At 45.4% G+C, this 12,040-nt stretch overlaps 1 protein-coding gene across 7 annotated transcripts in view; it reads left to right on the forward strand.

The window, feature by feature from the left end:
- The window catches only part of MED13L (mediator complex subunit 13L), a 415,471-nt gene that overhangs the window by 378,027 nt on the left and 25,404 nt on the right, over positions 1-12,040 (forward strand). For all 7 annotated transcript variants that reach the window (XM_072600340.1, XM_072600342.1, XM_072600338.1 and 4 more), the window contains 3 exons: positions 4,741-4,920; positions 7,394-7,617; positions 11,234-11,426. In XM_072600340.1, the coding sequence (XP_072456441.1) occupies positions 4,741-4,920; positions 7,394-7,617; positions 11,234-11,426 (597 nt within the window). The remainder of the gene's footprint in view (positions 1-4,740; positions 4,921-7,393; positions 7,618-11,233; positions 11,427-12,040) is intronic.

A 12,040-nucleotide genomic window follows, 5' to 3' on the forward strand; every position in this document is an offset into this window, starting at 1 on the left:
AACTACCAGCTCTGCCATGCCAGCTCTCTTCCTCATCCCAGCACTGCCACTCAAAACTGAGACTCAGACAAGTTGCTCGATTCCCCCAGCGTTGTTAGGCCAAGAGCTCCAAAAGTGGATGCTGCTCCTGCAGTGGCAGTGGCTGCCACCGCCCTGGAACCAGGGCTAGGGCCAGATAGCACATCCCTCTCACCCAGGTGAATGAGCTTTCTTACTGACTTTTGAAGCTGTCTTTGACATTTATGGGTTGAGAAATCTGGGAACCACAGCTGTTACACGTGATTCTGAGCCTGAAGGCTGCTCCAATCCTGTGTGTTCTGGATGGTCCAGGCTGGACAGCCCTCTGTGCTGATCCTGGTATGATAGTCCTTTGTTGTCAGCCTTCCTGGCTGTCTTGGGCTGGAAGTCTCTTTCACTCTGTTATTTTGTGGCTTCTGCTGCTCTAGAATTTGTTTAGAATCATTTTTTACAAGTATTTTATGGGCTATGAGGGCAGAGCTAGAGCAGGTCGGTCCTTCTACTCTGCCATCTTGACTCCGCCCCCTGGACCCTTTTAAAGAGAAGGAAATCAACTCTAAATTTTGAGTACAAATTGAAATTATTTCACATTGGAGGTTCTTCTGATAGGCCTCCTTGTCTCTTGCCTCCTCTTTAATTCAACCTTTGTATTGAATAAGGGACAGAGGAGGACTTGGGATTTCATTGATGGAGACAATTCCCAGGTCAGGAAGCTCCCTCTGCCAAGGCAGGTCTTCACTGCCCAGAGCATTGAGTCTCTAAGGGGCATGGGGCAAGATGTGGGTATCAGAGAAAGGATTTGCATCCATCAGACCAGGATGCCTCCTTGCATTCATCCTGCATCTTAATGTGCAGATGGGCCTGTTTATTCCTCTGCTCAAGAAACTTTCCTGGCTCCCTATGACCTAGGTTATAAAGATGTCCCTCATGCATGGAATGTGTTCTCTCTCCTATCAATTCCTTTTGGCCTCAGTTCTGGAGCCTCTTGCTTTGGGGGTGCCCAGTTCGTCTCTCTCCACTCTGTGGTGTTCTGGCCTTCAGATTTCCTTGAGCACTTTACCTGGACCTCTCCTTCTACCACATCCCACTTTATTTGATCTTATACTTACTTGCATGTGCATCATGCCCACCCAGAAATCTCTGCACTCCTCCGGTTGGTCCTGAGGCTTTGTCATTTTTCATCTGTAGATCCCCAATTATTTCCACAGAATTAATGGTTGAAAAATATTGTTAAGTTCGTTGTTGTTCAATGGGAAAATTTCCTTACTGTAATCTCTTTATGTAGGAATTTATTTGTTTGTCCAAATTTCTCTTGTCCCCTTTTAAGCAGTGAGTCTTTATTGAGTACTCATAAATGCAGGGAAATGTGGAGATGACATAGAGGGATATTAATTACCAAGGTAAATGACCTGCCCTCGCAGAGCCTGTGATTCTCTCTCTTGACTCTGTCTTGGTGCTGAAGGCACCAGGATAGTGAGGTTAGGCCTCTGAGGGGCCCACAACCTTCCCACTGAGTTTTACTGGCAAATCCATATTGCACACTGTAAACAAAGACCGAATGAGCGGTGTCCACATTATGAGCCAATCGGTAAGAAATGTCAAGGAGCACAGAGTCTGAATTAGAAAAGAGAAGGCTCTTCTTGGAGCCAGGAAGACCTTTGTTCAAGTCCTGTGTTAGATACTTACTAGCTGGGCAAGTCACTTTCCCTTGTTGGCTTCAGTTTTCTCTTTTGTTCAGTAAGGAGGTTGGAGTTGGCCTCGGAGCTCCCTTCCAACCATGTGTCTCTGTTCTGCAGTCTTTGGCCACCTGGAGCTGGCTCTCCAGCATTGCTCACAGGAGTCACCTGGCCTTTTCTTGAAGACTTTTAGTGGTAGGCAGGGAACTGGCTACTTTCCTGGCTGGCCCATTCCACCTTTCGGGGAGCCAAAATCATAAGGAAGTTCTTCCTCACTTCAGACCAGAATCTGCCTCCCTGTAGCTCTCCCCTCACCGCCGTTTGTCCTCAGGGAGGAATTGGAATACATTGACTGCCTCTTGTGTGATATCTGTATAAGGCTTGGATTCCACCAATCCTTAGTCCTCCCTCCAGATGATTTCACATTTATTTTACATGGGTCTAGTATCTCTCTCTGAATGTGCTGCATCTTTCAAGGTCAGTGCAAGCTCTTGGAAGGCACGAACTGTCTAACTTCGCTATTTGTATCCCCAGCTCCTGCCATGGAGCCTGGCATATAGTATTGTTATTATGTATTTTATTATTTATGTATAATTGTGCATTTATGTATAATTATTGTATATTAATTGAGTCATTATTTCTTTTAGGTTTGTATACTCTCAGAATTTGGAGAGCTCTGCCATTTATGCGTTTATTCAAATTTTTTATTGAAATATTAAATAGTACAGAGTCCATCAGATCCCTGGGGCATTTCCTCTACCGGAGACATCAATTCATTAATCACTTCTGCTTGACTCACTCTACATCATTCTGGTGGTCTGCTGCTGCAGGGGGAGAGAGGAATGTCAAGTGAGGAGGGAGTTTCAGGCCTATAATTTAAGAAAGTAACTTATGGTGTAGGTGCTCCTTCCACTGGTGCAGATAGCGAGCTTTTAAAGTCTTGGAGAGTTGCCTGGATACCAGGAGATTGGCTGTTTTGCCCATAGTCACCCAGATTATTTATAGCCAACAGGGCTTGAGCCCTGGTCTTTGTAACGTCATCACTGGTCCTTTCTAGACTTGGTATCTGCCACTTTAATCACTTTTCACAAAAAGATGTTCTTGATCAACTCAGACTGCCTCTTCATGGTTGGAGCTTTCTTTTCTTGGTATCCACTTGTCAATCCTTTAATAATACATTATAAAGTTTGGCCAGGGCTCAAAATCAGGCAGACTGACCTATGCTTCTTAAAAATCTGCCCTTCCAAATGGAGCCATGTTTAGCCTTTTCTGGCCCAAGGGCTCTTGGGCCCTTTTCCCTGACCTGTTGGCAGTCACTGACAGTGGCCCAGCTGTCAGTCAGACATGTTGGTTCCTTCAGTGCCCACCTAGATCTGGTGACTTGAACTCATCCAGGACAGGTAGACAAAGGCACCTCTCCTCTTTATCTTGAGCTTTTACTGTTAGCAAGTTTTGTTCTGCCTTTTTGAGTGGAAAGATTCTTCTCCTTAGGGTAAAAAGCAGAAACCAAAAAGTGTGTAGTTCTTTCTGATGTCCAAGCAGCCATTCTCTCTCCATTTGCCACATGCAGAGGTCCTAACCCTTTTTTGATCTTTTTTCTAACTGGAGAAAAAAAAATCAACATTAAAATCCCTTGTGTATTCAAGACTTTGTTACTGAAGACCTTTTGTGGCTAAAAAGTTAAATTAAAGTAATGCAGATTGACGCTGTAAGCATACCTCTGTTTTTCCTCCTTCCCTCTCTTTCCCTCATCAGCTGTGATCACTAGTGTAAGGAAGGATGAGTATGGACAGTTCTGCAGAGATCCCTTAGGAGCCACTCTAGAGGGCCTTTCTACATGTTTCTCCTCCTTTAGTCCTTCTTGGATTCATGTTTAGAGTGCCAACTCTTTGCTCTCAAACTTGGAGTCCTGGCATTCATCTCCCACTTCCAGCCTCCTTTCAGTTTTTGCTTCCATATTTGTTTGTCATTCCCTACAGATGCCTCCGGTTCTGTGTCTTTTTGTCCTTAGTAAAAATGTCTTTCTCTTTTAATTTTATAGCTTCAATCTAAAAGTTAAAAATATTTACATTTTTAAGGTAATTAGTTATTACAGAATTTGATAGGCCCATTTTTTCATATGGGATGGTGGAAAGCTTGAAAAAACCAGTTAATTATGATTTTCTGGAATAAGGTGGTATCCTCCACCCCACAGCTTTTAGCCAGGATTCCCAAGTGCCCCACACTGTGAATGTGTAATCAGATTTTATGAAAAAATACTTTGAGTGAGAATGGAAGCTATTTGCTTGATATGATGGAGAAAAAGTAGATCTCTTTAAAGTTGCTGACTGTGGCTTACAACATTCCTTTCTTCCTCCTAAGGCCATCTGCCTTGCATTTTCACTAACAAAAAAGTGTCCTAGAAGTGTAGCATCTTTGCCCGTCTTCGGAGATGGCACATGCTAGGTATTCAATCTCTGACTCTATGATATGAAAACTAGGAAATATTTTAAAGTATTTAAACCAAAAGAACCTGCAGAAGTGATTAAGTCTTATTATTAACAGAAGAATGTTAAAATATTAGGTTCTAAAATGTATGATCAACTTGGGTTTCTGCTAAGAGTAGCTTTTGAAATATTTCCTTTGTCACTCAAAACCATGCTTTTCAGTAATTGGGGCAGGGATAGGAATCCCCAGTTTTCTGGTAGAGCAGGAAACTGGCTAATATTTTCTGGACAGTGTATGAATGCATATTAACAGTGTTTTTACATAATGTGTGCTCATTTAAAAGTGATAGGAGCAGCCAGAAGCAACAGAGAACTGAGCTAATGGGCCTGCCCAAGTCCTCCAGTGCTGCCCATCTTCCCATCTGCCAGCTCTCTCACTCCTGGGCCTTTCCAGATCCAGATGTACTAAATGTACTTCAGAAAGGAAGGTCTCAGGAAGATGAACTTGGCTTCTCCGCAGCCATTCTAAGCAGGGTATATTTTGTCCCTGGCCGCAGGTAGCAGCTATCCATCCCGAGCACCACTTGCTGACATATCCTTCATTTTCACCCAACCTCTAGTGCTGGACATCAGCATGCTATCATCCCAGGATGTAGTGCGCATGCTGCTCTCCCTGCAGCCCTTTCTCCAGGACGCCATTCAGAAGAAGCGGACAGGCAGGACCTGGGAGAACATCCAGCACGTGCAGGGGCCCCTGACATGGCAGCAGTTCCACAAAATGGCCGGACGCGGCACCTATGGTACGCCTCTTTACTGCCTTGGGGTCTTGTGTCTCCTCCCTTCTTGGACCAGTGGGAGTCTCTTCTTCACATTTTCTAACTAGGTTGATAATGACCCTCCATTTCCTTTGAAGTCAGAGCCTCACATTTTGGCTTAGATTTTCCTCTCAGCACTGGGTTATTCAGTAAACATGTGCACCAGCTTTTTTTGTTCTAGCTGAGGACAGACAGTAGGGAATAAAGTCCAAGAGTCCGGCTTCACCCCCTTACCATGTGTGTGTCCCTGGGCCAGTCACTTAGGTGTCCTCCTCTGTAAAATGAGGATGTGGAAGAAGCTTGGGCCTCTCAGGTGTCTTGTGAGGATCAAATGAGTATGACAGAAATGCCCGGAAGCTCTCAGCCTTCCTCTCCTCTTTGCTTACTCTCTGGGCTTCATGGTCAGGATGAAATCCCCTTTACCTGAGGAAAGAGAGTGATGGAGTTCAGAGGACACCTGGGGCTAGTAGGAACCACCACGCCCTCCTTTGTGCCGCCTTTTTCAACTACAGGTGGATCTTCCTCAGGGTCCCACCGGAAGAGATGGTCTGGAGTGGTGATCCCCAATCTGCCAGGAAGATGTGTTTGTGCAGATTTGCACAGATATCTTCACAAACTGGGTGATACGCTCCCTCCCCGTATGCTTTGTACAGCATGCAGGGTGAAATATGAAGTATTTTACTTAATGGTACAAAAATAGTGAAAGCACTATGATTCTGTGGACTTCATTTTTTTTTTTTTAAAGAACTTAACCAAGCCCTTTGTGGTATAGCACCTTGAGTATCTGGTTCCATTTACTTTGAAGATTGGTTTTAACATCTGTATAAACCTCCTCATAAGGTACATCCATCGCAATGGAAGAGGTGCTTATTATGTCATGATGCCTATTTTTTAGTCCCATTCCCCACTTACACAAAAGTTTCAGTTGAAATTATGGAAATACATCACTATCTTCCCTGCTATCTAGTTGTTCTTCCAAATTAACCAGAACATGTTATGACCAATAAAATTACAGATCTGAAGGCAGAAGAGAACTTGAGGTCATCCAGTCCCACCCCACCTTATGTTGTAGAGAAAGAAATGGAGGGCCAGAGGAGGGGAGTGACTAGCCAAAGGTCACACAGTCAATAAGGGACAGAGGCAGGATTCACAATCAGGTTGCACCACTCCGGTTTCCTTCCTCTATACTATTCTGTTTTAAGACTCCCTAGAATTCTTCCTATGGAAGATTTTTAAATAGGTTAAAAAACTCCATTTCCAACCATTTTCCAAGTTTATTTTTAAAGTGTCCAGGTATAAAAGTTTCCAGAGTTGACAGTATGCATCATTTTCATGAGTACAAGCTCAGTTTTTCCATTTCCAGTATAGTTCACTATCAACTAATAGATGTGATTTAATATTTCAGATAGCCTTGCTGATAATATTGTGAACTTTGGGCTGGTTTCTTGCTGGTCCTGTTGAGGTTGCTGTCATCTTTGCTTCCCGAAAGGCCAATGAAACAGACACCTCTTGGGGGAGGAGGGGTCGTGCCACCAGGGTCATCCTCTGGTGCTTTGCTCCTGCTTGCCTCGTTGATCTCATCTTCCTTCAGACAGTCTCTTTGCAGGAATTCTCATCAGCTTCTTTTTGGGGTGTGGCATAGTTTAGGGAATATTCAGTAAGATAATTCAAGGATCCACTTAATGGAACCCAGGCAAAGTGCAGGGCATCCCAGTGTGCTGAGGGCAAATAAATGAATGAAAGTCTGCTGTCCTCCACCCCTTCCTCAAAATACTTGATGCATGACCAAGTGACATACAGAACAGGTGGATCCATAGAGTAAATATCCACACAGCTTCAATTTTCCTCTTATATAGAAAAATAAGAAGAGAAGTTCTGATGTCAGTTGTGCATCCTTAAATTATATGTAGCGGATTTGGAGACCACTGATCAGTCCAGCTTTTAATTTACAAAGAGGGAAACTGAGGTCCAGAAAGTTTATGGCCTAGCCCAAGTCACACAACGTGTGTGACAGAACTCAAATTAAATCTCTAGATTCCAGTTAATTTCAGCAGCTAAGTGACATTGTGGATAGAGCATTTCTAACCCAGCTTCAGACATTTGCTAGCTGTGTAACCCTGGGCAAGTTACTTGATCTCTGTTTGCCTCAGTTTTCTCAACTGAAAAATGGAGGTCATAATAATAGCCTCTCCTCCCAGGTTTGTGAGCATCAAGTCAAATACTTGTACTGTGCTTATTAGCACAGTGCCTGGCACACAGTAGGTGCTTAATAAATGCTTGTTTCCTTTCTCCCTTCCTTCCGAGCTACCTCCCCAAAGGAGATGTTTGAACTAAATCATTTGAAAAGATCTAAAATGGGTATGTGGCTATGACACATGACAGCATTATTGTGAGCTAGCCTTTCAGGGTAATCTCTAGGGTTGCCAGGACGCACTCAGTTGCTGCTCTTTCTTCTCAGGTTCAGAAGAGTCCCCGGAGCCCTTGCCCATCCCCACGCTGCTGGTGGGCTATGACAAGGACTTCCTCACCATTTCCCCATTCTCCCTGCCATTCTGGGAGAGGCTATTATTAGACCCTTATGGGGGCCACCGGGATGTTGCTTACATCGTGCTGTGTCCAGAAAATGAGGCCTTGCTCGAAGGAGCCAAAACTTTCTTCAGGGACTTGAGTGCTGTGTATGAGGTAAGAAGAAATACCTTCTGAGACTTCCTCCTTGCATTCCCTAACTCTGTTTCTAGTAGCAGCTAAATAGGAAATGATTTGTTTTTATGAAAGGAGACTACAGTAAAATTCTGTAAATAGTGCATGGGTTGGGGAAAAGGCCAGAACGGACCCTTTAGGCTGCGGACGTTATTTGTTTGCTCATCTGTGAATGAATGTCTTGACTTTAGTACTTCATTAGCTCAAGAAAGACGTCTCCAACCCAGCCTTACCAATAACTTTCTTTAATTTAACAGCCCAAAAGCTTGTTTTTAACCCACTCACCTCCCTTGGTAGTAGTAAAAGAAATGAAATGCCCATTCTTTCCTATTCCTTGAGCTTAAATTTTTACTCACTGGGGGGAGGGCAGGGCAAGCGACTGCCATTTTGGAAAGCAAGTATCTCAAAAGAAAAATAAGTTGATTTTTTTTAATCCCTCCAACCCCCACCCTTCTAAAGGAGTCTCATAATAGCTAAACCTCAGAAAAGGAGCAGGTCAGTAGCAGAGCCAAAATAAAGAGAGACATTCGCCTGCAAATATTCCCAATCTGAAAATTGTTAAATGACCAATAAATCATTTTCTTATGTTTTCATTTTGATACTATGCTCATCTTGATGGTGTAGTTTTAGCAGGTAGTAGCTTTTTAGAATAGAAAATGAGGTGTTTTTTTTTAAACACTTTCCTAAATATGTTTATGTTTGTTCTTCAAAAAAATTGGAATAGCATCTTTCTCAGGGCTGATGATTGCTTCTCATTTCCTGTTCAATAATGATGGGACCTCTTCACTCCCATGTTCCTTAGCTGCTCCCTTACAGAATAGAGACAAAACCCTAGTTCTCAAAAGGCCATGTCAGCACTATGTATGCATAGAGCACTGGACCAGGAATCAGGAAGAGACCCAAGATCAAATTCAGCCTCAGATGCTTACTACCTCTGTGACCCTGAGCAAGTCAGTTACCTTCTGTCTGCCTCCCATTTTCTCAACTGTAAAATGAGGATAATAGTAGCACCAACCTCTCAGCATTGTAATGAGAGTGGAATGAGATAATATTTGTAAAGCACTCAGCACAGTGCCTAGCACATAGTAGGTGCTATGTAAATGATAGGTGTTATTAATACCAGGCTGGATAAATGTTAAGTTGAGACCCATGGGTCTCTCTCTTCTAACCACTGGGCAACTGGTTTCTGAGAGTTCCTATGGAAGAATTGTCATCTGCATTGGTGGAGGGGATGGTCACACCAGGGAATGGCAGACCCTGAAAGCCCGTTAAGACAGGTATGTGCAGGCCTTCAGCTGAGGGCATTTGGTCCTTGATGGTGAATCTATAACTGGCACCTGTTCTTAGTAAGAGATTTAACCGAAATGGATCAGTCTGTTAATCACCAAGCTTTTTTAGACACTTCCTGTGTGCCAAGCATGGGAGACACACACAGCAGATGAAACAGTCGCCCCTCTCTGGGAACTCACGTCCAGGAGGAGATGACACATAGAAGCACATGTAGGATGTAAAGGAGGTTCAGTATGAGCACAAATATATCCATATATGTCATTTGGGAGGGAGGCCACAAGTCACTTAGGAGATCAAGGAAGGCTCCCCAGAGAAGATGGCTCTTGAGGGAAAAGAGGGGTTCTGGGAGGTGGAGGCAAGCAAGGTTGGCATTCCTGATATGGGAGATGGCCCGTGCACAGGCGCAGACATAGGAGGTGAGCATCCTGGGTGTTGGGGGAGAATAACGGGCAGTGAGGTAGTAAGATAAGTTGTGGCTGCCTCGAGGCCAGGCAAGGGTCTTCTTGGCTAAACTGAGCAATTTATATGTGATCTAGCAGCACCTGGAGGGCATCGTTATTTATTAACAAAAGGACACCACAGTCAAATCTGCCTTTGAGGAAAATCACTACAGCAGATGTGTCAAAGATGACCCAATGGGGAACCAAACCAAGACAGTATAAGGGGAAAGAGAGTGCAGGTGGTGCCAGGGCTATGGGAACAGATCAGGGGCTTCTGACAGAAAGGAGGAAGTTTGGAGGAGGGCTGAAGAGAAATAGTGGGATGTCCGATGTGAAGGGTCCAGTACACAGCTAGGGGTGAGGGTTGGAAGCTCAGGGAGAGACAGACGCGGCTTGGCTGTATTGGTTTGAGAGCCATTGGCAGGTGGATTATAATTAATCCATGGCAGAGTAGAGAGAAAAGAGCAGGGGGCCTAAGAGGGAGCCATCATCTGAAAAAGAAATAGGCAGAAGAGACCAGGGAGGAGTGATTAGGCAGCTGTGGGGATGCCCAGAGAAGGCTGAGTGTGATTGTCCTTCTATGGAGCTAAACCAGAGCGAAGAAGAGTTCATCAAATTGGGGAAAACAGGAGCCTAGTGAGTTCTAGAGATCATCCCCATGGTGTTAGCATCCTCTTGTATACGGAGAGGAGCTGGGGAGGAGAGGGGACAGTGAGCCAGGGGCTGGGAGGAGGACCAGGGAGCCAGCAGATGGTGGCCCCCCCCCCCCCACTTGATGTGGTGAACCTCAAAGGAGGAGAGGCTGCTGATGCTGCAAATGGCAGTGGGGAGAAAAGAACATTGCGGCCCCCCTCCAGGATACTTGTCAGGGAATGCAGGTGATGGTATGGCTGGGGCATAAGGATAAACATCAAACACGTTGACTTATCTGCAGCCCTGAAGAGCTGCTGTTCCAGAAGCTAGGTGTCTGCATGGGAAGGGGCACTAGGAATCCCCCTGCCCTTTTAGGATTCATCTCCAGACCGTTGCTGGTCCGTGCTTGATGCCTGCTAAATGACAGGCACAGACAATGGCTCAAAGCAGTTCTGAAAGCCAAAAGGTGCCCTTTGTTAACAAATCCTCTGCCTAGTAACAGGACCACAGAGGACAAGAGGACCTTGTTCAGTAATGGCAGGCTCACTTTTTCTACAGACAGCGTGAGGATGGTGATGGCTCTGTGGGCCCAAGAGGGAGGCCAGGAGAGGGTCAGGAGCACTTTATAGTCTTCTCTTCATGTCTCCCGAAGCAGGGATGTGGCATGATTAGCATTCCTCCTAACAAATGCCAAGTTAAATTGTTTACTTGAGAGACATATTCATTCTTTCATAGTTTCAGAAAACACATAAAAGCTATGTTGATGGCTACATGGCGACGTACAACCATCATCCTCTGTAAGCAGGAATTTTGCTAATTTTTTTTGACAGGACCATGGCAAGTAGCAAGTCCAGATCATGTTGATGGGATGATCTTGGTGAAAGAAACATTTGCTTTTCCAGTCCCACAGAGGGCTAGGTTTGAATTTTGGAAGGACAGATACAGAGAGCATGCAGGACTTGGAGCCAGGGAGACCTGGGATCAAATCCAGCTTCAGATCCTTCCTAGCTGTGTGACCCTGGCTGGGTCACTCTACCTCTGCCTGCTTCAGTTTCTTCAGTTGTAAGATGAGGATCTTATGGCCCAGGGTTGTTGTGAGAAAGAAAGGAGAGGCTATCTGAAGAGGGCTAGTGCATTATGACAGCTAGCTGTGGCCCTTACCCGCTTCCCTGCTTGGGCCAGTGGGAGAAAGCAGCCACCCCAGCTGCTGATGGCTTCTTCCTGTTTGTGTTTAGATGTGCAGGCTGGGGCAGCACAAGCCCATCTGCAGAGGGCTGCGAGATGGGATCATGCGTGTGGGTAAGACCGTGACACCGAAGCTGACGGATGAGCTTGTAAGCGAGTGGTTCAGCCAGCCCTGGAGCAGCGAGGACAGTGACAATCATTCCAGACTTAGACTTTACGCCCAGGTCTGCCGCCACCACCTCGGTGAGTGAGACTGCCTCACGTCTGCTCTGGTGGCTTCTATGGCCACTTTTTAGCCAGGTGAGCTCCCCTCTCCTGAACATAGTGTCCTCATTGGTGCGAAGAGATGGGGAGGGTGGTGCCAGGCCTCAATCCAGCTGTCCCAGAGGGAGGGTTTCTCCAGTGTGCCAGTGCTGCTAAACCTTAAAGCTGCCCAAAGACAGGTTTGGAGGCACTTGATGCTGCTGTATGGGTGTGATGGCACATAGGGGGCACAGGTCAGAGCAGCTCTATATGCTCAGCTCTCTGAAGCTTCCTCAAAGTCCGTTCACACAGCTGGATGTACCTCCAGGGAGAGGAGCCCCCCAAAGACTAGAACCAGGAGGGGCCATAGGCACTTTTCTCACTTCTTGCCCTATTTAACAGTCCCCCAAACAACCTGAACAATGGCAGGCAGCGTGGTAGCATAGTGTCTGGTTCCTGTGATACTGTAGTATCACTGCTATTATCAGGGAAGATCTAGAGGAATACATGTAGACTTAGTGTGGAACAGGGAATCACTTGAGACCTTTCTAAAGAAGCCTTCCCCCAGGTGCCCCACCCACCACTCCCCTTTGTGGAGTGTGACCTTGGGTGTC

Source organism: Notamacropus eugenii, chromosome 4, assembly GCF_028372415.1.
Source record: "Notamacropus eugenii isolate mMacEug1 chromosome 4, mMacEug1.pri_v2, whole genome shotgun sequence".
Taxonomy (NCBI): Eukaryota; Metazoa; Chordata; class Mammalia; order Diprotodontia; family Macropodidae; genus Notamacropus; species Notamacropus eugenii.